This window comes from Bradysia coprophila, assembly GCF_014529535.1.
Source record: "Bradysia coprophila strain Holo2 chromosome IV unlocalized genomic scaffold, BU_Bcop_v1 contig_106, whole genome shotgun sequence".
Classification (NCBI taxonomy): Eukaryota; Metazoa; Arthropoda; class Insecta; order Diptera; family Sciaridae; genus Bradysia; species Bradysia coprophila.
Window position 1 is genome coordinate 1,035,358 of NW_023503372.1, and position 27,557 is coordinate 1,062,914.

A 27,557-nucleotide genomic window follows, 5' to 3' on the forward strand; every position below is an offset into this window, starting at 1 on the left:
GACACACAAATTGAGTTCAGCGGCTACGAAGTTTATATGAAAAAGGCAACGTAACAAAAACAAAATTCCGAATTTTCCCAAAAAACAGACTTGGAAAGGTTTAATCTCGAATTGATCGGCTGTGATATGAGTTAGAGTAACATTTTTTTCGTTTATTTTTGTTTCTATTTTTGCCTGAAGTAGAGCTAAACCAAGACTCGAAATATTGCAAAAGAGACCCCCCTGTGTTTGTTTATTTACTTTACGTCACGATAGTCCATGAGGAAACAGCAACATTATCTACAAACGGCGACGAAACGACATCCTACATCTCAGTGAAACTTGACAGCTGTCACCAGACGATTATCTAAACGAAAAATAATTACTGTACGCTAGTGTTAAAAGAGAATGTCAAAACGAGTGTTCACCCATCGAGCTCAGTTAAATTAACTGGTTTGTTTCTAGTTACCTGGACTTTTACATACAAATTTTGACGTATCACACATCGAAACCAGTTAAGCAACTGGTCATTTTTCTCTCTTTTACGCTCTTAACACTGAACACTTAACTTTGACAGGATTAACTGAGTGGCAAACGTTAACGTCAGTGAATGAAATGGAATTCTTGTACGCGCTTTTACAAGGTATGTCATGTCACCCATGCGGAAGATACAGTATTTTGTATTCCGCACCTGTGTAACATAAAGGATATCACGAAATTAATTTAAAAAAAAACGTGATAAGAAAGTTGAATTCACATTTGACCAGTTTTCCATCCGTTTTGCTGCCGTTTACTTGACTATGACAATGCAAAATAAATAAATGAATAAAAACAATGCAAAAATTATCTAAACAATAGAAACGTCACATAAACGGAAAGATTAATTGAGGCAAAACGGACGACTGTGAATACACCGTTAAACATTGAAATTATACGGCTTCTTCCACTAACCTACTAAATAACTAGGAAAATGCAAATAAAATAGTGGAAACGGAATTTATTTCAATGTAACGTCCTGCCCAGCAAACAGAAAAAAATTCCCAGCCGTAAAACAAATTTGAGAAAGCAACAGGTCATTTCTAAAAATAACAACATCAAAATAGACGCACGTCGAATGTTCAACTAAAATGTTTTTTGTTTAAAATGAAATGTTCAAATGACGTGCAAGATAAAATTCAAAGTTTCGGTTTCTAACAATACAAAATAAAAAGTGAAAATGTCGCGACACGACAAAACAAAGTCAAGTGGTATTCTGGATAGTTTATTCGGTCGGCCCAAATCCAAGGGAAAAGTGTACACATCAAATAATGGAGGGCGACCGATATCTTTGGAATCGGAGGCAATGCCAGACATGCAGGAAATTACAAACGAAATATACAAACTTACATCGTCCGAGGTTGACCAAAAATTTATGGAAATGTTGGAGGATTGGAACATCCCAAAGAACAAAAGACAGCCGTTGCTATTGAAGAGTATCGACGAAAAGCGGGACATGTTAATTATGCAAGTAAAAGGTGTGTGTGTGTGTGTCAATGTTTTTTTTATCGTTTGTTTGATCATTTGTATGTGCAACGATTTGTTTTCGGAAAATACTAGAGTCGCTCAGTATACACGCAACACTGTTGCTCGTTCTGTGACTTAAAAAAATATATTTTTGTCTATCATAAAGATAATGGAAAACCGGCTTAGCACATTCTTTATCACTCCGCTATGCCACAGTCGGTTCCACATGATTGTCGTTATGTTTTCCACCTTTTATTCCATTTACATATATATATTCCGCATGTTCGTATAACATCATAGTCCATGGCCTTCAAAATCACATTGCCTAATTCATAATTTCGTTCTGCAAATAAATTTTTGTTATTTCTGACGTTCGTTTACGTGCGATGAATGATTTCGTTTTTGGCACCACTTCCATAAAATGCGAATTTTTGTATTTATGGAATTTGTCGGGCGGTTCTTACAGAGGTGCATTCCAGGTGTATATCTCAGCTGTTCAGACAATAAAGGATTTTTTAACAAGACATTTAGAACAGAAGACTCACAATCCGTTCAGTACTAAATTCCGCCCTTGTTATGTTTTGAATTGGGCATGCCCCAGTGCCGCATGCCTATCTGGCTATGTTCCTGTTCCTTTCATGAAAAAACTGAAACGCGATCCCTTGGAAGACCAATAGATTACATTTGAAGGTCACCAGCTAAAAAAGCGGATTCTTGTTCGGTCATTATACAGTGCCTCTCCTTTACTATCCAAAATACCAGACACCATCGAATGAATGTTCCATTTCATTCGGTAGAAGACAAATCGCTTATGTGAATCATGCTTGTCTGTTTCTTTCCCTTCGCTAAGTTTCTGGAATGGATTAGGTTCTGTGCCTAGTAATGCTAGTAATAAACCTTTTGTCCAGTGCTTAGTTTACTCTTACCAAAAAACAACTCCGTGTGAGAGACAAAATTGATTTTTTTCAATTTTTCCTTTGTTTATTTGACTGCTCGCTCTCTTACTCCGTTTACGCTCCGTTTAGCTTAACCATGCCTCTTTTTTATTGTTTAAAACGTAAACGGAGTGCAAATGGAGCGTAAACGGCGTAAGAGGCTAAGCATTAAGTTTCCATTTCACTCAACAAAAAGTACTCCGTGAGAGAGCCGTTAGAGAGCGAGCTGTAAAATAAGCAAAAATTGACAAAAATCAATTTTTCATACCTAGGACCCGAAAAGTGCGACTTCGTCCAATGTGATAAATACTATTCGTACCACTTACTAACAGTCTTTTTTAGCGTGTGAGAAGTTCCAGACAGAGCCGAAGGCGACTTTTAGTCCTAGGTACAAAATGTACTGTTGTCTGTAACACGGAGTACTTTTTCGGTAATAGGCATTAGTCGGGTCGGATCGGATTTTCAATAAACCTCAATACTCTCAATGAGCGTCGCTCATCTCTAATTAGAAATCTTTTTCAATAAGGTCGATTGTTAAACTCAACCGCCTCCCTTGTGTTCTTAATATTGTAAAAATTGTGCTCTGGCATAGTTACGAAATAATCTTCACTGTCACATACGTCTTACTTAGCCAGCAGTGACAATCGAATAAGTTACATTGAAAACATTAATGTCATATGGATAGGTCTATCTCATTCAACTAATAGTAGACCGAACAGATGTGAGTTATAGACGATTTTATGCACATTAGAGGTCGTTCGTAAATTACGTAACTCAAGAGGGGGATGCAAGATTTGCGTTATGGTCCTTTTTTTAATTCTCATACAATTTGCGTGACAGGATGAAGCGGGTTCTCGAAGATCTTGACTTTTGCGTTACGTAATTTATGAATGACCTCTTGCCAAAAAATGAGATTTCTGGCAGTGTGCCAAAAAAAACTCTAAAAAGCTGTAGAACTTTAAGGTTAAAGATTCTTCGACACTATCCCGATAGATTGATTAGGTAGATTGGTCTAAGTATTTAAAGACATTGACACAGAAAAGAACAAGAGTCATGACGAGTTTTCCTTAAACTAATTTTAATTTTATTTTCAATCATTTATTTAGGCCTTTCGATTAATCAATAAAATGTTGAATTAATTTTGCGTAAGTTCGTTCTAGCAACGACAGAGCCCTAACTCCCATGACATAGGAAAAAAAACCGTTAATTGACACTAAAGTAAACAAACTCGCCATAAACATTTAATCGGTGAAGTTTATGGTCGATCTGTTCCTAAACGAAAAATGGATAATGAGACGATAAAATGTACGATAATTTTTCTCGGTTTTTATTGACTTTGAAAACGATTGAGCATACGCAATAGAGGTGCATAATGTGCCGACATCAAGGTGGAAATGAGAACGTATCAATTCTGTATGTTACCCGAGCCGCTTTTCTTGTATCTTAACTTCACAGAGAACGTTTTATAGCCGATCGTCTATCGAAAATTGCTTCTATCAAACTTTTATGACATCGAGTGCAAAGTACGTTATTAGGTACTAGATGTCAATTGTATATGACCTGCGGCCTCGTGTCAGAATACACATCGTGTACCTGATAAGGCACTTGCACTGAGTTTCATACAACGTTTAGTGCAACAGAGGCATCTAAAGCTCGTAGTTTTCGAACATTATGATGCTGAGTTGCATCAATATCAATACTTCACTTCTCCACCTATGTCCCCTATATACACAACACCGGACCGATGTATTATTGATGCCGTTAAAACAAAGACAAAAATATTTTATTTTTTATTGCACATTCCACAAATCCTCTCCGTTATAATATATACTCGTTCTGTATAAGACGTAGGAGTTCCACAAAAATGTTCTGTGATTTCTTGCCACAAGAAAAAAAAAATGTTCACTTTGCGTGAATCATTAAAAGAATTGTGGTCAAAGCAATACAATTGACACGACCACAGTTGTTTGTTTATAATTAGCAGAAGAAAATGATATAATCGCAAGTGAATGATGTGTGTACACCAGCACCTGGTTTGTGCAGATTTAATGGGAGGATATCAGTTTCTTTTCCTTCTTTTTTTTTGCAAAATGCCATTTTGATTGGTATAGAAAAATGGGCAGTCTTCAGGGCCGTATCTAGAGCGTAATTTAAGGGTGGGTTCGGTTTTTAGATCCATAAAACTTGGTAAAGATCTTTCAGTTGCCTCCCCGTCAGTACCTGCATTATTAGACATTTTTTAGCTACATCTGTCAGGACTGTCAAGCTTGACTGGATCCACTGTTCTCTCGTGTGTTTTTATACTCTTAGACTTGCCAATTAACGTCAAATGATTGGTTGAGACTAAACGATACAATTTAGGAAATTTTCAGAATAAAATTCTTAAAATAGGCCATCGCTCAGACACCATAAAGTGGTCCCGTTCGAACAGTTATCGCCGTTTTCGAACAGTTGACACTGCGGGTCCAAACTGTTTTAATATAAAATTAGCACAGTTTTCGAACAGTTGAGGCTATGGACTACAATTGTGTTATAACGAACTGCAACAATATATTGCCCTCATTTAACTACGGACCTGCCGAACACTGGAAACGTTTTATAAATATATATGACGAATTCCATAACCTGTCCGGTGCTCGAAATTTATAGTCAATGGATTTTATCTCGTCCACTAGGTACATGGTTTATTTTACTCTGCCGTGCTTCAGAGTCATTCAGTGGTTAAATTCAAAATTTTAAAGTTTCCTTCCGTCTCTTCCTAAGATAGAATCTCAAGTTATGGTGGAACTGTTCCACATTTTTACGAAAAATATTTATTCAAATATTAGACCCTCCTTCGGCGGCATAATCATTTGTCGCTCTCGCAATCAACAAAACGCATTTTCTAACGTAAACACTTTCTCTTTGTTCGGCGATTTCCTTTCTATTGAATTTATAGAATGCAGATGTTCACATTAGAACAAATCTAAATACAGAAAAGTGAATACGAAATTTCATTTGATCGAATATATATCGCATCATGACAACCTCAATGACGACACTAAATGTTTATTCATTCTCTTCCGCTTTAATTTTGTGAACAAATAATTACGTTGATCTTAGAATTCTTGTCGAACCGATTTTTAAAATTCGTTGGAGATATATGGACAAGCTGATTTATTGAGGTCATTCAACAAAATGTTTGATAGAATATAGGAAATAGGTATGTGTCAGTGATGATTTCAATTTAACTAGATTTGGATTGGGGAGCGTTCATAGATGACGTTTTCTTTTCGGGGTGAGGAAGTCTTTGAACACAGTCACTGCATTGCATGAAAAATAGAAGACAAGGGAGGTCCAAAAATAAAGCGAAAAAATGCTGATGCGTCATTTATGTGATTTTGTTTTATTTATTGTCGAAATTGAAACGGTCAGCGCATCTATTTAGAAAAATCGTATGCGTTCAGTTGATGATCACTAAAAATCCCTTCCTTATCTTTGCAAAATTTGAATTCAGTGTAACACACTACGACAAAACTTTGTTGCATAAATTTCCATGGGCTCACCTCAATCGCACTGATTTTATTTTATGATTTTTTTTTTCGCTGATAAGCGTCTTTGTGATTCATGCAATTGTACAACTGGACGATAAATGTTTATTTAAAGAAAGAAAATGTTGCGACCCATTTGTAAAATTCTGCATTCTTTCGATAAATTTATTATCAGCGGACTTGCAATTTGCATTGCTTACGTTACACTTGTACACATTTCATTCGAAATTCTTTTTTTGTTTTGCTTTTTATCGGAACAGATTTGTAACCGTTTGAACACTCGGAAATGTTGGGAACATTTCAATGATTGTATAGGGAACACTCACAAAGTCCGTACGCGAAAAATGACGAATTAGAAAACCTATACCTCCATCGCACCCAAAAATACATTTTTATCTTGTCATTCCTCATTCCTCTCTTCGTGTTTGTTGAGATAGCACTAAGACGGTCCTTTAGGCAAGAAACTCGTTTTAATGAACAAGCAAGACAAATTTGAAAGGACCGAAAATTAAAACTTTGATGCAAAAATTGATAAAGCAGGTAGCCCAGCATGGCCAGGTCGGACATGTGAACCAGTACTGTAGATGTAGGGAGCAAACATTTTGTATCATGTTATAGTGGTAGCTCTGTCTAGATATATGTTTTGACCTTTCACCCTTCACCCTGATAAGAGTGGGAACTTTGGAAATGAACCAGCTCCACTAGAAAAAGATACAAAATGTTTGCGCTGCATCTCTAGTGCTTTTTTATTAAAACTGGCTTCTAGTTTAGTTTCGAAGCTTACATACACGAATACATTTTACTAATTTGACGAGATCTATTCGGAAATCCAATTTCAAGATCATAAAGAAATGGAAACAGTCCGGATGTTGCTACTGTTGATAGTGCTTCAAGTTGCTTCGACTTTTATGTTCATGAGGGATTAAGGTCATATTTTTGTGGCTTCGACCGGTGAAGCTTATCAGTCTATGAAGCTTTTCACTTTTGAAGTAGTTGCAATTTGCAAAAAATATTTTCCCTTAACAAATTTTGTTCGTCTTCCATTATTTTCGTCGCAATTTAACCCGTTCGTAGAGATTTAATTGCTGAATGCTGCCCCGAAAAATGTCTTTCGCAAAAGAATGATATAGAACCATTTGTTATCTTATCCTTCACATCACGTCAGTGACTTTATTCAGATATTTTTCCGTATTCCCAAATCCAACTTCATTGAAAACTCTGCATGACGAATCTTATTTTTGATGAAATAGAATTTGAACCTTCACATGCGGCACACGTATCTCCTCTATTATTACGAAATTTTTTACTTCTCTTGATCTAAATGATTTCAACAGATTTAGATCAAATCTTTGCCTTCATTGAATGGTGACATACGGCCTCAACCAGAGTAGTACGGACCGTATATTCAGTCAGGTTCAATATTTTCTTAATCACTTCAACTAATTAAGTAGCCGTCCGCAAAGGGTTTAATAATGAGACAGCGAAGGTCAACGAACAGTCATTCCACTTTAGTCATACTGTTTCCTTTATTGATTTGACTTCGGTATGACATAAAGTGCTGACTGGTTCTTTTCGCGGCTGTGTGTCAGAACGAGTGCATGTTGATGCAGAATAACGTGGAAGGCAAACATTGAAAGAGAGGGAAAAGAATCTTGGTGTCATGAGCAGAGAACACTTTCAAATTCACAATCTGACGATGCTTACGACACTATCATAAATTTAATAAGTTTTTTTTTTCGATCTTTTAGGTCAGACATCTGTCGAACAACGGTCGTCGCGATTCGAGAAACCTCAGGACTACATCAATTATTTTCGTGACAGTGATCAACACAGTCCGCACAAAATACTGCAATGCTTGGAAAGTCTTCGTGTCGCCCTAACCAGCAATCCAATCAGCTGGATCAGAGATTTCGGCGAAGACGGTATCGATGTCATCGTCACTGTGCTGCAGAGGTGTAGGAAGTTTAAAAACGCCGATTTCGACAAAATCGAATTGGAGTGCATCAGATGTTTGAAGGCTGTGGTCAACAATACGTGGGGATTGAATCTTGTTCTAACGCCCGAATCGCATGCAGCTGTTATATCGCTAGCAAAGTGTTTAGATTCGAAAAAGCCAAACACAATGGTCGAAGCACTGCGACTGTTGGCTGGATTTTGTTTGGTAACCGATCGAAACGGTTACGACAAAGTGCTACGCGCTATATCAATATCGGCCGATAAAAGTGGCGAACGATTCCGGAATATTGTCGAAGGTTTATTCGTTGAAGCCGATAAGGGTGACACGAAACGCGATGTGTGTTGCCACAGTTTGATATTCATAAATACCATAACGAATTCACCAAGCGACCTAAACTTTCGGTTTCATTTGCGGTGCGAAATCATGCGGATGGGACTGCACGAACGACTCGACTTCCTGACGGATGACGTGAACAATAGTAATAACGACAATTTGAAGAAACATTTTAAAATTTTCAACGAAATACGCGAAGATGATTTCGAGGAGCTTAGTCAGCGGTTTGATAGTGTGCGCTTGGAATTGGACGATATGAACGATTGCTTTGAAGTACTTAAGAACTTGGTAGCCGATTCGCCCAGCGAGCCATACTTTTTGTCCATTTTACAGCATTTACTATTCATAAGAGACGATAACCAGTATCGAGTGGCGTATTTTCAACTCATCGAGGAATGTGTGTCACAAATCGTGCTAAACAAGAGTGGTTGTGATCCGAATTTCGAGAATCGAAATTTCCATATTGACACCGAGGTACTGCTGGAAGATTTGGTGGAAAAGACGAAGGCAAACGAAATATTGAAAGCGGAAGAGTACGAGAAGAAATTAGAACTCCTAGAAATCCATAAACAAGAAGCCGAAGCCAGGGCCGCAAATCTGGAGGAAAAGATAAAGCATTTCGAAGCGACTGGCGTGATGCCGAAAACATCGAAATTGCCTCAATTGCCTGCTGGAACTGTAATAGGTCCACCGCCACCACCAATGCCTGGAATGGCTCCACCTCCACCTCCAATGCCTGGAATGGGTCCATGTCCACCACCAATGCCTGGAATGGGTCCACCTCCACCGCCAATGCCTGGAATGGGTCCACCTCCACCGCCAATGCCTGGAATGGGTCCACCTCCACCACCAATGCCAGGAATGGGTCCACCTCCACCGCCAATGCTTGGAATGGGTCCACGTCCACCATTCCCAACCGGATTGATGCCAGCTCCTCTTCCACACGGCATGAAACCGAAGAAGAAATGGCAGGTTGACGGTCCAACGAAACGAGCCAATTGGAAAGCCATCGTACCTCAGAAAATGTCGGAGAAAGCGTTTTGGGTGAAGTGTCAGGAGGAGAAATTGGCTGCCGACGACATTTTTGCTAGTCTTGCAACGAAATTTTCATCGAAACCCATTAAAAAGGAAGAGAAGGACAGCACAGACAAACCGGTATCGACAAAGAAAAACGTAATCGACCTGCGAGTACTCGACGGCAAGACCGCACAAAATCTGTCCATCATCCTGAGCGGTTCGCTGAAACACTTATCGCATTCACAAATCAAAACGTCTCTACTTAAGTGCGACACCGATGTATTAAGTTCGAACGTTCTTCAGCAACTCATTCAACTGCTGCCAACTGCCGATCAGCTGAAGAAACTGCAAGATGTAAAGAAAACTGGAGCTGAACTTTCCATGGCGGAAGATTTTGCTGCGACGTTAGGTGAAATCAAACGACTTGGTCCGCGGTTGCACAGTCTCAATTTCAAGCTCAGTCTACCGGATATGATTCAGGATGTGAAGCCGGACATTGTGGCTGGAACGGCAGCCTGCGAGGAGGTGAAAAATAGTAAAAAATTCTCCAAAGTTCTGGAGTTGATTTTGCTGTTTGGCAATTATTTGAATACGGGCTCGAAGAATGGTGAGGCGTACGGCTTCGAAATTGGATATCTAACGAAACTAACGAACACTAAAGACTACGAAAATAAGCAGACACTTTTGCACTTTATCGTCGATACAATCGAAACCAAATTTCCAGATGCTTTAACATTCCACGAAGATCTGTCGCACGTTACGAAAGCGGCCAGAGTTAGTTTAGAAAACATACAAAAGACAATGCGACAAATGAACACGTCGCTCAAAAATCTCGAATCCGATTTGAACAACAACAAAGTTCCCCAGTCAGATGACGATAAATTCGCCGATGTAATGGACGATTTTGCCGTGCAGGCACGCCAACAAATTGAAGTGCTCGGCAAAATGCAAACACAAATGGAGAATCTGTTCAAAGATCTGGGCGAATATTTCTCATTCGACGTCAACAAGTACACAATGGAAGAGTTCTTCTCGGACATCAAGACATTCAAGGACCTGTTCATCCAAGCATACAAAGACAATGTGAAAATCCGAGAAGAGGAAGAAAAGAATCAACGGATGCGCGAGGCGAGGGAACAAGCTCAACGAGATTTGCAGGACCGACAGCAACGCAAACTGGCGTTGGTCGACATGGATGCGGCTCACAATCAGGAAGGTGTCATGGACAGTTTACTGGAAGCATTGCAAACGGGATCGGCGTTCGGCAATCGGGAGCATAGACGAAAACCGCGAGGCCATCATCTGAAGCGGGAGGAATTGCGAGCACAATTGAGTCGTAGTCGATCGAGGACACGGCTGACACCGGGCGTACTCGTTACAAGAGAAATGATGTCCAACGAAATGTTAGCTTCTTAGCGAACGGTGATTTTCATTTTAACGGCTAAAGTTTCTTCGTTTCTTTCTTTTCGAATCATTTTTTGTACATAGACCAAATGTTTGAAGCAAAAACCGAAAATTTCCAAAACTTTTTTTACGAAATGTAAATTTAAACGAAAACGGGACTAATTTTATGAAATAAAATTAGTGATCATCATCGATACATACAAACGAAATTGTTACAGTGACTGCGACGGTTTACAATATTATATTTGCTAACTAATATCGACCTAACTTGTGCTTCCAACAAAGCCGGTAGAGAAAATATAAATTTGTCGCTACAAATTAACTGCTGTGATGTTTTTATTGATCTTGTGTGTCCAGAGCCGTTAAACTTTTGTCCACGCAATACTGTTAGAGAAGTGATAACAGATGGCGCTGCTGCAAAAATTTCGCTCACTAAAATCCCATTTGGTGAGGCGACAGAAACGTCCTACGTTATCATTTCTATGGATCCTGGTCCAAAATGTTTGCTTCGTAGACGACCTATATCAACGCACTTCAAGCAAAGGTGCTTCGAGTGACAGCTGCCAAATAGAGTACTATTTTGTATGAAAAATGTTTCAAGATTTTTTACAGTGCCAAAATTTGATTGATACACTCTCCCTTTTTACAGTACTCTCTTTAGAGTACCACTCATGCTTTGCTTGAAGTGCGTTGAATATATGTATGAGTACCAAGTACTTAACATATTTTGTGTTCTCGTTGCAACTCTTGAATCATGAAAGTTCACACCAAGAGTATACGTACATGTCTGGCTTGAAGAATTAGAAATTGCCGAGAACTATCAAAGGAAAAACGCAAAGTCTGAGGAACTGATCTTTCAACCATCTACAGCAAAGAAAAGACTTTTGAGCGCTCCAACCCTAAGAACTGAAGGTAAGAGTAAAAACCCTCCAACTGACTTAAACTTCTAAAGCTCCGAGTTTTCTAGGAAGGCGGAAGTTTCGCCGTTTGACCTGTTTTGCTCAAGCAGATAAAATGAAAAACCACTTTTTTTGATCTTAAAACTAAACTTAAAATTTTATTAAATTAAAAATAATTCGTTCAGTCAGTGCAGTACATAACAATTATAGCTTAATCAACTTCTTCAACAGTTGGCCCAGATTGCTGTCCAAAACCACCAGCCTGTTGTCCACAACTTGTCGACTGATTGCCGCCGTGCAACTTTGTCATGATCGGACTGCACAATTTGGTCAATTCTTTCAGTCTGTCTTCGAACTCTTCCTTCTCTGCCAAGGAATTTCCGTCCAACCATTTGATGTTCTCGTTGCATTTGTCCCGAACCAGTGTTTTGTCCGATTCACTCAATTTATCACCAGACTCATCAACGGCCTGCTTAACACCGAAGATATAACTTTCCAAATTGTTTCTGGCTGTGATCTTTTCCCGTTGCCGTTCATCTTCCTCCTTGTAGCGTTCGGCTTCGGCTAACATTCGATCGATTTCGGATTGTGACAGTCTTCCCTTGTCGTTTTTGATTGTGATGTTCTTGACGTTGCCTGTGCTCAGTTCTTTGGCCGATACGTTCAAAATGCCATTGGCGTCCATATCGAATGTGACCTCGATTTTTGGTACACCTCTGGGTGCTGGCGGTATTCCCGACAGGTCGAAATTGCCCAGCAGATTGTTGTCTTTGGTTAAAGCTCGTTCGCCTTCATACACTTGAATAGAAACGCCCGGTTGATTGTCCGCATATGTTGAGAATGTTTGAGTTTGTTTGCATGGAATTCTGGAGTTTCTATCGACGATTTTTGTCATCACACCACCGGCCGTTTCGATACCAAGCGAAAGTGGTGCCACATCGACCAAAAGTACGTCCTGAATCTTAGAGTCCTGGTCTCCGTTTATGATGGCAGCTTGCACAGCTGCACCATAGGCAACGGCCTCGTCCGGATTGATCGATAAGTTCAGTGCCTTTCCGCAGAAATAGTTCTGCAGCAATGACTGCACTTTGGGAATTCTCGTTGAACCGCCAACCATCACAATGTCGTCGATTTGTCGTTTGTCCATTTTAGCATCACGTAAAGCCTTTTCCACCGGTTCAATCGTCGCTCGGAATAGGTCGGCGCACAGCTCTTCGAAACGGGCACGCGAAATTTTCGTGTAGAAATCAATGCCGTCGATGAGAGCGTCAATTTCGATTGTAGCTTCCGTACTGGACGACAAAGTACGTTTAGCCCGTTCGGCTGCTGTTCTCAATCGTCGAAGCGCCCGTGCATTGGCAGTCAAATCCTTTTTGTACTTTCGTTTGAATTCTTCGCAGAAATGACTCACAAGTCGATTGTCGAAGTCCTCGCCACCCAAATGTGTGTCGCCAGCTGTAGATTTCACCTCGAACAACGATCCTTCGTCGATGCTGAGAATGGACACATCAAAAGTGCCACCTCCCAAGTCGAAAATCAGAACATTTCGTTCGCCTTTCAGATTCTTATCCAGACCATAAGCCAATGCTGCGGCTGTCGGTTCATTGATGATACGAAGTACGTTGAGTCCAGCAATCACACCGGCGTCTTTGGTTGCTTGCCGCTGTGAATCATTGAAATAAGCTGGTACTGTAATGACCGCATTCTGAACCGATTCACCAAGGTATGCCTCGGCCGTTTCCTTCATTTTTGTTAGAACCATTGAACTGATTTCTTCCGGTGCGAATCGTTTCCGTTCACCTTTGAATTCTGCAACAATTTTCGGCTTTCCATTTTCACTCAGCACAGTGAATGGCCAGTGTTTCATGTCCTCTTGGATTTTCTTGTCATCGTATTTGCGTCCAATAAGTCGTTTTGCATCGAAAATCGTATTCTTGGGATTCATAGCCACTTGATTCTTGGCTGCATCGCCAATCAAACGTTCCGAATCGGAGAATGCAACATAGCTGGGCGTTGTACGGTTTCCTTGATCGTTGGCAATAATTTCCACCTTTCCGTGCTGGAACACTCCAACGCAGGAGTATGTGGTACCCAAATCAATTCCGATTGCTGGCATTTTTGTTCACTTTGTCTCTTTGATAAACTTTTAATTTGTTGAATTTTCAAAATTTCTATTTGGATTTCACTTTTTTCTTTACACTTTTTCTTAAAATTTGCTTTCAAGATTTTCTGGCAAAATAATTTTCTTCTCTTTCACTTTATTGTTCACTGTTCACTGTTCGCTTGTTTGTTTTACTATGAAGCACCGTACAATTGTTCGCCGTTTATATATTCAAACCGTTCGTATAGCGACTTTTCATGCATTTTCTAGAAAACTCTCAACAGCTCGATAACACATTTGTAGTGGTTTCGTGAACTCTTCAGATTGTACTCGAACAGTGTAAAACCGTTCCAATGTTTTCTCTATTTGGTTGTGCTGGATGTTTCGAGAAACGAATGAAATGTTGTTGTTTTTTAGTTATAGCCATCGATATAATGTAGTGTCCACAGTATCGATTGTAATATCATAGGTCAATTAAATATCATGTACTCATTAATTAGGTCCCACCTTTTGGGTGGGTCAGGTCACACTTGACTGATAATTTTCACAAAATTATGATCGCACTTAAAACGCTCATAGCTCCCAAATGGGCGATCTTTTGGGAAAACCATGAAACAAGTGTCGACTAGAATTTGAAACTCTGTAACTTTGCCCTAAAACGAACTTTCTATCTACCATATTTTCCAAGTATGAAACGCTCATAGGTTGGTAAAATTCATCAATTTCAAAACGAATGAAAATCCGTTTCTTCATGTAAATATCAAAATTTTGAAATTCAATATCTCGGCGAAATCTTAACCTGTTTTAACTTGTGATAGCTAGTTGAACTCGTATGGACGCTCAGATTACAAATAATATATATTTTTTTCAAATTTTTTTAATGTGAACGTACTTGCGTCACGGCCCTTCACTAACGTAGGGCCATGATTATCAACAGGGGAAAATCCTGTTTTTCTGGAATAGTTTCCAAATCCTTAGGCGATGGTAAATTAATGATAGAAATTAGGAATTATTCGAGAATTTAATTCAATGTAGTGCTATTTATTAATTACAGCCTGATGAAGCTCTTAATAAACCGAGCGATATATTGCACCAAAATGAAACAGTTTTTCAATCCACCGCTAAATTTCATGTCAACGTCAACGAGAAAACATTAGGGCGGCATTACTCATCTTCGAACTTAACCTCTGGATTAACTAGTTTCATCAAAATCAGTTAAGAATTACTCAATACTCAAGTTATCGTCGTGACAAAAAAAATGTTTAATTTTTAGACACTTGGGGAGTTATTGCATGAGCCGAAGGCGAAATAATAGCAATTTTTCACTGCTACTATTTCACCCAGATAGATAAAAACAATTACGTTTTTCTTAACATTTCATACATTTTCAAACATCGCGTACTTGTGTGGTTACAAACATTTTAGGTTTTTTTCTGGCGCAAGACCCTTGACTTTCAGTCAAGGTAATAAAGTAAATATCAGTTCATTTTTTTTGAATTTTATTTCATTCATTTACAAATACTCAAGTACACATACAAATACAACTTTCGTTGGCTTCGTCCCAATTATTCAAATTCATTCACAACTAATACTCGATTCAACATTTGAAGGTATTTTCCAGAAAAATTGTCTCAAAATAAAATTTTTATTTTTAGAATCCTTCGCAATGGATTTATGTTTGTAAATATTTATTCAAGAGCAAGTTCAAACTAATTATATCATTTTATTCGTTTCGAGGAACATCCAGCACACCGCACAACCAAATAGAGAAAACATTGGAACGGTTTTACACTGTTCGAGTACAATCTGAAGAGTTCACGAAACCACTACAAATGTGTTATCGAGCTGTTGAGAGTTTTCTAGAAAATGCATGAAAAGTCGCTATACGAACGGTTTGAATATATAAACGGCGAACAATTGTACGGTGCTTCATAGTAAAACAAACAAGCGAACAGTGAACAGTGAACAATAAAGTGAAAGAGAAGAAAATTATTTTGCCAGAAAATCTTGAAAGCAAATTAAGAAAAAGTGTAAAGAAAAAAGTGAAATCCAAATAGAAATTTTGAAAATTCAACAAATTAAAAGTTTATCAAAGAGACAAAGTGAACAAAAATGCCAGCAATCGGAATTGATTTGGGTACCACATACTCCTGCGTTGGAGTGTTCCAGCACGGAAAGGTGGAAATTATTGCCAACGATCAAGGAAACCGTACAACGCCCAGCTATGTTGCATTCTCCGATTCGGAACGTTTGATTGGCGATGCAGCCAAGAATCAAGTGGCTATGAATCCCAAGAATACGATTTTCGATGCAAAACGACTTATTGGACGTAAATACGATGACAAGAAAATCCAAGAGGACATGAAACACTGGCCATTCACTGTGCTGAGTGAAAATGGAAAGCCGAAAATTGTTGCAGAATTCAAAGGTGAACGGAAACGATTCGCACCGGAAGAAATCAGTTCAATGGTTCTAACAAAAATGAAGGAAACGGCCGAGGCATACCTTGGTGAATCGGTTCAGAATGCGGTCATTACAGTACCAGCTTATTTCAATGATTCACAGCGGCAAGCAACCAAAGACGCCGGTGTGATTGCTGGACTCAACGTACTTCGTATCATCAATGAACCGACAGCCGCAGCATTGGCTTATGGTCTGGATAAGAATCTGAAAGGCGAACGAAATGTTCTGATTTTCGACTTGGGAGGTGGCACTTTTGATGTGTCCATTCTCAGCATCGACGAAGGATCGTTGTTCGAGGTGAAATCTACAGCTGGCGACACACATTTGGGTGGCGAGGACTTCGACAATCGACTTGTGAGTCATTTCTGCGAAGAATTCAAACGAAAGTACAAAAAGGATTTGACTGCCAATGCACGGGCGCTTCGACGATTGAGAACAGCAGCCGAACGGGCTAAACGTACTTTGTCGTCCAGTACGGAAGCTACAATCGAAATTGACGCTCTCATCGACGGCATTGATTTCTACACGAAAATTTCGCGTGCCCGTTTCGAAGAGCTGTGCGCCGACCTATTCCGAGCGACGATTGAACCGGTGGAAAAGGCTTTACGTGATGCTAAAATGGACAAACGACAAATCGACGACATTGTGATGGTTGGCGGTTCAACGAGAATTCCCAAAGTGCAGTCATTGCTGCAGAACTATTTCTGCGGAAAGGCACTGAACTTATCGATCAATCCGGACGAGGCCGTTGCCTATGGTGCAGCTGTGCAAGCTGCCATCATAAACGGAGACCAGGACTCTAAGATTCAGGACGTACTTTTGGTCGATGTGGCACCACTTTCGCTTGGTATCGAAACGGCCGGTGGTGTGATGACAAAAATCGTCGATAGAAACTCCAGAATTCCATGCAAACAAACTCAAACATTCTCAACATATGCGGACAATCAACCGGGCGTTTCTATTCAAGTGTATGAAGGCGAACGAGCTTTAACCAAAGACAACAATCTGCTGGGCAATTTCGACCTGTCGGGAATACCGCCAGCACCCAGAGGTGTACCAAAAATCGAGGTCACATTCGATATGGACGCCAATGGCATTTTGAACGTATCGGCCAAAGAACTGAGCACAGGCAACGTCAAGAATATCACAATCAAAAACGACAAGGGAAGACTGTCACAATCCGAAATCGATCGAATGTTAGCCGAAGCCGAACGCTACAAGGAGGAAGATGAACGGCAACGGGAAAAGATCACAGCCAGAAACAATTTGGAAAGTTATATCTTCGGTGTTAAGCAGGCCGTTGATGAGTCTGGTGATAAATTGAGTGAATCGGACAAGACACTGGTTCGGGGCAAATGCAACGAGAACATCAAATGGCTGGACGGAAATTCCTTGGCAGAGAAGGAAGAGTTCGAAGACAGACTGAAAGAATTGACCAAATTGTGCAGTCCGATCATGACAAAATTGCACGGCGGCAATCAGTCGACAAGTTGTGGACAACAGGCTGGTGGTTTTGGACAGCAATCTGGGCCAACTGTTGAAGAAGTTGATTAAGCTATAATTGTTATGTACTGCACTGACTGAACGAATTATTTTTAATTTAATAAAATTTTAAGTTTAGTTTTAAGAGTCAAAAAAATTGTTTTTCATTTTGTTGGCTTGAGTTGAGCAAAACAGGTCAAGCCGCGACACAGGAAACTTTGTCCTTTTCATACCTTTAAATTCAATGATCACATCAGTTGTAAAGACAATCTCCGGGAAAATGTCAGAGTTGTAGAAAAGTGAAATAATTTGGGGACCTACAAGATTGAAAATTTTCTGAAGAGGATTCCCTTGACTTGAAACCTGGAATAATTTTTAGTTGACTTATCCGAGGACTTATCATAGGAGTAGCCTAGTCGCTTCATCAGGAATTGTGGGCAACTTTCTAGCGAGGGAAGCACAACATGTGTCTCAAGCAAGAAGCCATGAATTTTGACTAGATTGGAACTAGTTGGAGCGGTCAAGGTTACCTCCACAGAATAGATCGATCGATCCTATATGTTCTTGTGGTCTTTTACCTGAGTACTGGTGTACGCATCCTTCGATACTAAGAAATGTAGGGTTCCGGTGATAGGGGAAGCAGGAAACAAGATTTTCCATACCTCGAATCTATCCCAAACGTTAAACGACTGCATACCGTCACCATACTTTTTAAGTAAACGTGTTATTGCTTTGGTTTACCTTAGTGTTAAATGCGAAAGCTTGTACTTCACTTGTTTCGTTTTTCCCGAAAATAGGTCTTGGTTTGGAGTGCGAGCACAGTTAGATTTCGATGTTTTGGGGTCAATGGTTTCAATGGTTTTTCGACTCCAATAACTTCACAAAGTTGTTAAAATCTTTGCAAGACTCAAACTCAATTAGAGCCTTCATCATCGACGTCTTAAGGGAATGTGTTTGTGGGCACAGTGAGAAACAATTTTTCTTCAAACATCGAAATGTTGTTGGCGACAAAACATTTAGCACAGGGATTGGGGCACTCCAAATCTGCCAAGAAATATTTTCACGATGACTGAAATTTTGTTTCGCCTTTCCTCGAGACGCAACCATCTTCAGATGTTGTAGAAAACTCTCCGTTTTTTTCAACCTCTTAGAACAAGGATTTATTCGTTACAAACGTAAAGCTACGGACATTAATCTATGAAAATAAAACTAATTTTAAACTGAGTTTCACTGTTGCGACCAGAAGCATCAAAAGTCCAATGTACGCATATGCTCCTCGCATTCTATAAACCAAGAAGGACAATCGGTTAGTTGATGGAGGTTCATTTAATTAAAATTTGAAAAGTGAAGAATCGTACCTGTTCTTAGGATCACCGGTGTAATATCCCTTCGAGTATGAAACTTTGCCAGCCACCCAAATCAGACCGCCAATGGCAACGAAAATCGGCATATCAAGACCACCAAACAAGAGTAGGAGTAGGAACTGTGAATATCCTTCCAATGTGTTTTGATGAGCTCTGTAAATAGAATTGGTTTGAATCCGGTACAGCGGCGACCACTTCGACGGTCATGCAAACTATAAATATTTCGGACATACCTTTGGTAGCAATTGAATGCGTCATTATCAGCGGCGTACATGGTTGGATATTTGACCTTATGTTGTTTACGTGCTTTGCCGACCTATTCAAAAAATTTGGAATCTCGTTAGCAACGCTAGTCTGCTTTCAACCCACAAGCAAAATAATCATGGAAATTTCCCGAGGTTTAAAAAAAGGTTGGTCGCCCTGGGTGAGCCAAAATTTCCTAGTGCTTCCTTCCACCTAACAAGCTACCAGATTTTGTAATAATGTAATAATATTTTACCTGCATAGCCTGCCACATCAGCAGAAAACTGGAGATAACAGCCACCAAAATTACGTATCCATAGTCTTTCGCAAGTGCAAAGGCCACTGTGTGATCTCCTGAACCGAGAGACGATCCTCCAAAAAGACAACAAAATAATCCAGCCATTTTACTAGCAAAACGATCGTCAGAGTGTTATACAAGGCACAAACGAATTTTCAGCAAGTCACTGATTAACAATCTACGACTCAGTATATTATATTCACACCCAATGTTCTCCCACAGTGCTGATAAAAAATGAATGGTTTGTCGAGCAAAGCTGTGCTTTATATATCTACTTTATGTTATCGCACGATAAACCGCTATAGATTACTGCGGGTCTCGAATTTTCCAATGTTTTTTTAGAGACGCACCATTACAATCCTTTTCATAACACGAACCGTATAGGCGTTAGATAAAAAATATGTCGATTCATCTACCGGTATCGATTACACAGAGAATTTAATAGTTTCAACCACAGAAGTATTAACACGTCAGAGAGAGCTGTGTAGTGTTTGTTTATAAATAACTCGTAATATGACAGCCAGCCGGTTATTATGATGCAACCGTAGCCGTCCCTTCTCCAATTCCAATCATGCCAATGCTATCCGGACTTATATGACAAATTAATGAGTAAGGTGAGAAAGTGAGCGAAACCCTATCGTTTTCCCCTCAAAAAACAAATTCGATTTTGACACAAATCTCAATATTTAATGTCCAATCACGCCTAGCCTATTGTTTATAATATGCATATCAAGCAAAAAATATAAACGAAAAAGTGATTCTCATAAAAAAGCATTAAATTCGACAACACATCCAAACTACTGCACCCAGCGTAAGCAATTTTCATATTAAAGAATTTCTTTGTTCCCTAATCGTTCGAATAAAGTGAACAAAAAATTTCAATTCCGAATTTTCCTTTTCGGAAAAGCAGTATGAAAATGCCGGGATGGTATAGACAGTCGATCGGGATAATATTCGTATTATTGGCATTGGGAATTATTGGCTCGTCGAGTGGTGCTACAACGCACAAACACGAACACCATGGTCACAAAGAGCGGACGGAAGATGGTAGTTTCAGTCCTAGAGATTCACATCATCACGGTGATAGTGGCGAGCATAATGTTGAATTTGATCACGAAGCGATTTTAGGTAATTTTCGCGGAATGAAAATTTCGAAGATTTTTTTTCTTATAAAAACATCTTATGGCCGTAGGAAGCGTCAGGGAAGCAGAAGAGTTCGATAATTTATCACCGGAGGAGTCGAAGAAGCGCTTAGCGGTTTTAGTGACTAAAATGGACTTGAATAGTAAGTACAGCTTTTGACTTTTCTTTTTCGGAGCCGAAGCATTGCCTGTCATATGGCTAATGGAGTTAGAAATTCCCGACAGTTAGGAACACGTAGTGATTTAAAGGCTACGAAAGTTTTGTTTCATCTCGGGTCTCATCTCTAGAAGACCTTTTACCGTAACTGGCTTGAGCTCACAGAAATCCTTACTTATATCTGAGTGATTACACTACGTTTGACTTGCTGTCACTTTCGTCCTGCAGATATGATCGATGCAGTTCGAGCGAGTGTTCGAGGGTGTTTTGTGTGGTCAAAGAGACACAAATCACTCGAAAAAACCGCTACATCACAAGGTCAACACATAATTTTTGACAGCAAAGACACCTGAAGTGTCATGTGAGGTGGTGAACATGGGACCAATTTTTGTAAATTTTCCTTAATTTTCCAAAAAAAAATTGGGAAAATTTCGAAAATTTGTGTGAAAATTTAGCAAATAACGAGAAAAATGTTTTTCCAAAAAAAATTCCCTGGAAAATCGCAGTTTTCTCACCAGCGTCTTGCGTTACGAAATTATTTTTTTCTTCATCTAGTCCCTTTTCCATCAGATTAATTTTTGCAAATAAAATCTCTTATCTCTATTTTTTGTTAGTTTATATGTGTCCATAGTTATCAGCATTAAATTCGGAATGCAAACATTGAATTCAACATTTTCATTTGTGCAATGCATCTTGGCTGCACAAAATCCTTGATAGTTTGTATTGAAGAACTTCTTTCTTCTAAGATCTAAAAATAATTTTCATAACCGATTAACCATTTACAGCCGTTTTACTGTGTAATCTACTACTTCATTATTTGATCTTAGTATTTTCGTAATATTGATACCAAATCTTTTACTTCATTTCTTTTGAACATTCTTTTTGCTACATGAAAGATTGCATGACTCGGATGTCATTTATTCCTAAAAACGTTATCGATAACAGATGATAGCCTGCAACACACGCTCGACGCTGAATTCTCTATGTCAAGGCAGCTGCCTTGTCTAGGTATTTTGCTTTTTATTTTCAACTTCTGTGTGAAACTGTGTAACGATAGAAACAAATTGTATTTGGATTAACGTTTACCTCCGGCAGTACTTAAAGGAAAATTTGTCTCAATTAATAGGTATAAGGAAGGAAGTCTCCACGCATGAAACCTTTCATAGAAAAGGGCATAGAATGTCTGACTGAATTGTTTTTTCCTTCTGTTTCCTTTAGGCGATAAATTCGTTGATCGACATGAGCTGAAAGCTTGGATATTGCGATCGTTTCGGTGAGCACTCAAATCTGCTTCTAAAACCTTCTTCTAAAAACTCTGCATTTTTCCTGTACAGATCACTCAGCGAAGAGGAAGGAAGTGAACGATTCACCGATATCGACGAGAACGAAGACAGTGAGATCACGTGGAAAGAGTACATAAAAGACACCTACGGCATGGAAGACGAAAATGAGCCGCGCGATCCCTTCCAATCGCCACATGCCGACGAAGAGGATAAACTACTAGCCGATGATCGTGTTATGTTCGATGCAGCCGATGCGAACCGTGACGGCAAATTGACAATCGAAGAGTTTATCGTATTCATGAGCCCCGAAGAGCACAAACACATGCTGCCAATCATTTTGCAGCAAACTTTGCGGGACAAAGACCGAAATTCGGATGGCAAAATCGATTTCCAGGAGTTCGTCGGTGAATCGGCTGAGAATCACGACAAGGAATGGTTGCTAACGGAAAAGGATAAATTTGACAGTGACTACGATTTGGATTCGGATGGTGTGTTGAATGGAAATGAAATACTTGCGTGGGTCGTTCCGAGCAATGAGTATGTGTTGATTTTGGTGGAAACGGAGCGAGTGGTATGATTTATTGGAAAACTTCTTTTGAATTTATTTTCAGACAAGTCGCTGAAGAAGAAGTCGATCATTTGTTTGCGTCCTCGGATGCTGACCACGATGACAGACTCGCGTACCAGGAAATTATTGACAATTACGACACGTTCGTTGGAAGCGAGGCAACGGACTACGGTGACCATTTGCAGAATATCGAACATTTCAGGGACGAACTGTGAAATGTTTGTTTGCATAGAACAACAAAGACGAGAAGATTTTTCGTTTCCTATATTTATTCTGCCAAAAAATAATCTCGCGCCATTCAACTGAGTTTGCTCAGTTTTTTGTATTATTTTTTTTCTCTCGTAAAGTATTCTTTCACCATTTTTGTATGTTTGTGTTGCGTGTGTCAATATACCGAATAAACAATTCGTCAATAGATGTTCTATTGACTGGTAAATCTCAAAAATTTCGGACTAAATTCATTTCTCCCGAGTGCCTCAACGTAACGCTTCCGTTCACTGAGGACGTGCTCTAATCCGGCTTGATGCTGCTCGGCTATGTCTAAAGCTCGATCGTAATTGTGCAGCCGGAGCAGCAATTCTACGGCTTCGGTGTACTTTTTATTGTTGGTGAGAATGGTTTCTGCTTCGCTTAGTCGTCCCATCATTACACATTTTTCGGCTAGTTGCTCCGGACTGGATGCTGGCAGTTCCTGTATATGCAAATAATTTCAAAGATTTCGGTAAGTTTTGGTGAGACGATTAGGGTGTGGTGAGTGTTATACTTTGATATGCTGTAGATATTCCACTTTGTCCACTTGAAGTGAGGCACAGTAAGCTTCTTCGCTGATTTCGAGTTGATCGTATTTCAGCGAAATCGCTGCCAGTGTTACCCATAAGGTTTTGTTCTGAAAAATTCTTTAAATTCTACACTCTGAACCACCGCCGACCTCTAAGAAAAGTTTTTGATTTTCTCGAATTTTCCTTAATTATTTTCGCGAATATTGTCGGAAACAAGAAAATCAAGAAAATACAAGAAAATCAAGATTCTTAAATTTCAAAAATCGGATTCGAATATCTCGAATTTTCGTGATTTTCTCTAATCTCGAGAACTTTTCTCAAAAAAAATTCTTAAACTAAAGTGAAATTGCCCGGGAACATTCGAATCGTGTCGAGTTTCGGAATCTCTCCTCCGGTTCCTGAGAGTGATCTCGTCAATTCTTGAAGGTTTCGAAGTGAAACTTTCGATATTATCTTGTATGAATGGCAGACGTTTGAAAGTACCTAAATCTATCTCTTCTATTGCTTAAAATATTTTCATTTGCTTATTACAAAATCTATTACTTCAATTATTTTGGCGTAAACTTTCCTTAATAAAAGGACGCCCACCGGAGCTTATACTTTATTATTGCTGTTGGTGTCGAGTCGATAACAGATGATTTATAGCCGTTTCAATGGTAGTACGGTTTCCTTCTCTCTCAAGTCTCTCATTTAATTTTCTCGATTTTTTTTTGAGAAATTTAATTTGGAAAATTGACGAAAGTTTCTTAGGTGTGCTTACAGCAAATGTTCAGGCAGTTAGATTTTACTTGTAAATAAAAATGATTTACCTTAGCCTTCCGACAAACTTTCAACGCTTGCATCCACATACCATCCGCCAGCAGTCGATGCACGGCATCACAATAAACATCTATCTGCACCGAATAAATTGCACCGGAACACCGGAACGTGATGATCGACTTCTCAAAGTTGTACAACGTGATATTTTTACCGAATTCACTTAAAAGGCCGACATTTAAAGCGTAAATTGTTTGAAGAAATTCACATCCACTTACGACGTATCAAAAGTCACCGTGGTTAAAGCTATCTGTGTCGGATCACTGCAGGCTTCGCCTGGACAATACCAAATACTATAACTGGCGTCATGCAGTCCGACCAAGATGTTTGATTCGCTTCCCCACATGCATGATTGAACTTGTGTTCCTGGCGATAGACTCGAGTATACAAATCTGAACAAACTAAAAGGCGAAAAGTGTTTGTCCGTACCAATTTTGTAAATTTCGTCGTCTTGGTTCTGAATACGTTTAACTGTAGCGCAAAATAGGTCGCGATGTTCGTCAATAAAAACGATGTATTGATCTTCCTGGTTCCCTGCCCGACACACACTTATCTCGGTCAAATTAGTCTTATGTTGTATTGACGTTGCTTCACTCTGTCTGCTCGCACCTGGCATCAGGTCAAACATGTGTATCACTGAAATTGATTTTTGCATAAAAATAATTTTTCTTTCGGTTAGTCGGGCACATGAAGAAGTGACTCTTTAAAGATAAACGAACACTGCTCCGGACATGTAGTCGGACACCTATTGTTCTTTCATTCATAAAAAAGTTTATCAAAGAAAGATGTAAGAACTGTAAGTATTTATCCGATCTAGTTCATCAAATATGCAGCTCACTTCACGTTCTGAAATAGTTGCAAAATTCGTAAAGAGGAAAAACTTTCGCTAGGGTTTTTTGCAACTAATTCAAAAGGCTCTTTCTGCTTGCAAAGTTTAACCTTTCACAGTCAAAATATCAGCTTGCTACTATCGGATCTACTACTTCATTTGATAGAAGTATTTTCAAGATATTTACTCCAAATCTTTTACTTCATTTCTTTAAAATATGCTCTTCGCTATATAAGACCGCATTATGCTCAGAGCTTGTCGCATATTTCTGAATCGACAACAGATGGTAATGTCGTCCGGAACAGGTTTTAAAATAGCAATTTTTATCACAAAGCCTCACTGGTTTTATCCGAAAAGTTTCTGATTCCAATGTAGTGCATTCCGAGCGATACACATTTAGGATTCAACTGAATCAGTTGCACTTGCATTCCCGAATATTTCGGATTCAAGTGCAATCGACCGGTGTACGTGTAGATCCAAATGGAAACATTGTCGACAATTAAGAAATATCTGCAAAGAATTCAGATGAAAGGTGAGGAAGGGCATGCTGAACAAATTCCTACTTTTTCCCCAAGATAATCACACGAACATCATTTCTGCCATCAACTACAGCCAGTGGTGTGTTGATGTATTTCTCTTTGTACACGTGGACTTGAGTAGTTGTAGCCACAACTAAATGACCAAAACCCAAATTCCAATTTATTATTCGCTCCGGAAAGTCAATAAGATCGGCAGTTTTCGTAACAATGTCTTGCAGTTGAATTGTCTTACGACTCATCGTTTTAGCTCGCAGATTTTGGCTCGCCAATTCCTGTTCGATAACATTGCCAAATAAAACACTACCTGACGATGATCCAGCCACAATTTGAGTGCCATCAAACGACCAGTTCAACGAAAACAATGATCCAATCGATGTGGAAGATTGCTTCTCGTAACTGTACGCCCACTACAGAAAGCAAACGATTTTGATTTTAACAAAAAAACCTTAGTGTTAACAACCATGTCCGCACTGGCCATAGATGGCGATCGGTCGTCACCTTAGAGATCGGCCTGTCAAGTGGCCAGTGTGGCACTGGTAACAACAAGCACGTCTTACACCCATAAAATTGCATAGTTTGATGGTATTAAAACTACCAACAGCCAACAGTTGACCCTTGGGACAAAAGTCGATAGATGTTACAGCGTAATCGTCTGGAGAACTGGTGTAGATTACGGTTCCACTTGGTTCCCAAATTTTATAGCGACAGTCTTCACCCCCTGAGCCAATGTAATGTGTGTCGTTGGACCAACAAATGGCAAGTACTAGTCCTTCATGAGCACGCCACTAAAATTGTCGAAAAATTTGGCTGTCAGTACTACTGTTAGGATTCATTGCAGTAGGTTGCAGAGACCTTAATCAATTTACTATTCGCTGCCAATGGTTTTATGGCTATGAACCCAGCATAACAATATGCTACCGATAAAGAGTTTGGTGACCAGCGAGCGCATCGAATCGCTTCTTCATTCTGTATAACGGTTGATCTCAGCATACCAGAACGTGACCAGACTTTAAGCAACCCATCTTCTCCTACGATACGAAAAATTACCGCCCCGAAATCCGAAACAAATTTAAAAAAAGGCCAAACCTGCTGTCAATAGACCAGCACCATCTGGACTCCATCTACCCGTTGTTATGCTACCCGTGTGTGCTGTTATGTTTCGTTCTACTCTAGCATTTTTGTTCAAAATTACAAATCGTCCATCACTACTCGTAATCAGCAATGAATCGCTGCCCGAAGATATTCCTAATTGACGAGCTATGAACCAGTGAAGATCTGTTGGGAAAAAGTCGTCTGGCAGTTTAGCCACTTCGATGGGCTCATAGTTTTTTGTTGACCATTTGTAGACTTGATGTTGGTCGCTAGATGACAAAGAAAATCGAATTCTTCACTTCAGTTCACACATTTTGTCTTGTTTGAGGGATTACCACACTGTGTAGATTTCGTCGTTGCTGCTCCAACCTAAACATGTTACCGTGCCTTTATGAATCTTATCCTTAATGAATGTTTTGAATTTCATTTTATTAACCGAATATCACACCCTGAGTATTTTAATCGACTGATGTTAGTGTGAAAATGATGGAGGAACGAAATTACCACCAACGAGATTTTTTTTGTTGTGGCAACAGTTTCTATGCAACATTGTTGTGCAATAGTTGTTTGGAAAAACGAAGTTATGAAAATTCGAGACCATCATATACATACCTTCCGTATACAATTCTCCCGCTTTCTAATACAATTTTTTTGTGAGGCTCAGAAATTTAACATTTAGTAAACGGCAATCGCAATATAACGATTAAATCTTCTACTTCTTTTGTTCGAAGTATTGAAGTGTATGAATAGTATATTTCAACATACCCCAATACACACAAGATGTGTGTGCACGCGCGGGCGAAGCCCAAGCGAAAACACACATCGAGTGTGTATTGGGGTATTT

The 27,557-nt window shown here is 39.4% G+C and overlaps 6 protein-coding genes across 7 annotated transcripts; 3 read left to right on the forward strand and 3 right to left on the reverse strand.

The window, feature by feature from the left end:
* Positions 1–1,015: 1,015 nt before the first annotated feature.
* On the forward strand, positions 1,016–10,980 carry LOC119070752 (protein diaphanous). Its single transcript, XM_037175226.1, has 2 exons — positions 1,016–1,493; positions 7,696–10,980. The coding sequence occupies exons 1-2, from the start codon at positions 1,196–1,198 to the stop codon at positions 10,668–10,670; spliced, it is 3,273 nt and encodes a 1,090-aa protein (XP_037031121.1). The 5' UTR covers positions 1,016–1,195; the 3' UTR covers positions 10,671–10,980.
* On the forward strand, positions 1,088–17,760 carry LOC119070753 (heat shock protein 70 B2-like). The gene is made up of 2 exons (XM_037175227.1): positions 1,088–1,159; positions 15,716–17,760. The coding sequence occupies exon 2, from the start codon at positions 15,771–15,773 to the stop codon at positions 17,673–17,675; it is 1,905 nt and encodes a 634-aa protein (XP_037031122.1). The 5' UTR covers positions 1,088–1,159; positions 15,716–15,770; the 3' UTR covers positions 17,676–17,760.
* On the reverse strand, positions 11,693–13,861 carry LOC119070754 (heat shock protein 70 B2-like). Its single transcript, XM_037175228.1, has one exon. The coding sequence runs from the start codon at positions 13,671–13,673 to the stop codon at positions 11,769–11,771; it is 1,905 nt and encodes a 634-aa protein (XP_037031123.1). The 5' UTR covers positions 13,674–13,861; the 3' UTR covers positions 11,693–11,768.
* Positions 17,761–18,736: 976 nt separating the features above from the next.
* Positions 18,737–20,072, reverse strand: LOC119070763 (microsomal glutathione S-transferase 3-like). Of its 2 annotated transcripts, XM_037175238.1 has the most exons (5): positions 19,697–19,972; positions 19,467–19,615; positions 19,201–19,283; positions 18,962–19,120; positions 18,737–18,886 (listed from the first exon to the last, which is right to left on the reverse strand). In XM_037175238.1, exons 2-5 carry the CDS (start codon positions 19,611–19,613, stop codon positions 18,799–18,801), a joined length of 477 nt encoding a protein of 158 aa, XP_037031133.1. In that variant the 5' UTR covers positions 19,614–19,615; positions 19,697–19,972; the 3' UTR covers positions 18,737–18,798. The 2 variants fall into 2 exon arrangements, with proteins under 2 accessions (XP_037031133.1, XP_037031132.1); XM_037175237.1 differs by having other exon boundaries at positions 19,467–20,072.
* Positions 20,073–20,158: 86 nt separating this feature from the next.
* LOC119070762 (reticulocalbin-2) lies at positions 20,159–23,094 on the forward strand. Its single transcript, XM_037175235.1, has 6 exons — positions 20,159–20,319; positions 20,419–20,636; positions 20,701–20,793; positions 22,026–22,080; positions 22,142–22,627; positions 22,702–23,094. The coding sequence occupies exons 2-6, from the start codon at positions 20,420–20,422 to the stop codon at positions 22,871–22,873; spliced, it is 1,023 nt and encodes a 340-aa protein (XP_037031130.1). The 5' UTR covers positions 20,159–20,319; position 20,419; the 3' UTR covers positions 22,874–23,094.
* Positions 22,985–27,237, reverse strand: LOC119070761 (intraflagellar transport protein 80 homolog). The gene is made up of 11 exons (XM_037175234.1): positions 27,049–27,237; positions 26,708–26,982; positions 26,474–26,649; positions 26,179–26,406; positions 25,646–26,028; positions 25,423–25,592; positions 24,683–24,889; positions 24,472–24,619; positions 24,247–24,415; positions 23,422–23,544; positions 22,985–23,349 (listed from the first exon to the last, which is right to left on the reverse strand). The coding sequence occupies exons 1-11, from the start codon at positions 27,138–27,140 to the stop codon at positions 23,080–23,082; spliced, it is 2,241 nt and encodes a 746-aa protein (XP_037031129.1). The 5' UTR covers positions 27,141–27,237; the 3' UTR covers positions 22,985–23,079.
* Positions 27,238–27,557: the final 320 nt, after the last annotated feature.

Excerpts from the sequence above, each read along its gene's own strand:
- LOC119070763 (XM_037175237.1), bottom strand. The coding sequence starts at position 19,613 with ATGGCTGGATTATTTTGTTGTCTTTTTGGAGGATCGTCTCTCGGTTCA. Across the intron at positions 19,121-19,200 it reads GCATTCAATTGCTACCAAAG|AGCTCATCAAAACACATTGG; the intron begins GTATGTCCGAAA and ends TTCTATTTACAG. Across the intron at positions 18,887-18,961 it reads ACCGGTGATCCTAAGAACAG|AATGCGAGGAGCATATGCGT; the intron begins GTACGATTCTTC and ends CTTGGTTTATAG.
- LOC119070754 (XM_037175228.1), bottom strand. The coding sequence starts at position 13,673 with ATGCCAGCAATCGGAATTGATTTGGGTACCACATACTCCTGCGTTGGA.
- LOC119070761 (XM_037175234.1), bottom strand. The coding sequence starts at position 27,140 with ATGAAATTCAAAACATTCATTAAGGATAAGATTCATAAAGGCACGGTA. Across the intron at positions 26,983-27,048 it reads GACGAAATCTACACAGTGTG|CGACCAACATCAAGTCTACA; the intron begins GTAATCCCTCAA and ends TTTGTCATCTAG. Across the intron at positions 26,407-26,473 it reads CGAATAGTAAATTGATTAAG|TGGCGTGCTCATGAAGGACT; the intron begins GTCTCTGCAACC and ends CGACAATTTTAG.
- LOC119070762 (XM_037175235.1), top strand. The coding sequence starts at position 20,420 with ATGAAAATGCCGGGATGGTATAGACAGTCGATCGGGATAATATTCGTA. Across the intron at positions 20,794-22,025 it reads GACTAAAATGGACTTGAATA|GCGATAAATTCGTTGATCGA; the intron begins GTAAGTACAGCT and ends TGTTTCCTTTAG. Across the intron at positions 22,628-22,701 it reads TGGGTCGTTCCGAGCAATGA|ACAAGTCGCTGAAGAAGAAG; the intron begins GTATGTGTTGAT and ends ATTTATTTTCAG.
- LOC119070753 (XM_037175227.1), top strand. The coding sequence starts at position 15,771 with ATGCCAGCAATCGGAATTGATTTGGGTACCACATACTCCTGCGTTGGA.
- LOC119070752 (XM_037175226.1), top strand. The coding sequence starts at position 1,196 with ATGTCGCGACACGACAAAACAAAGTCAAGTGGTATTCTGGATAGTTTA. Across the intron at positions 1,494-7,695 it reads GTTAATTATGCAAGTAAAAG|GTCAGACATCTGTCGAACAA; the intron begins GTGTGTGTGTGT and ends TCGATCTTTTAG.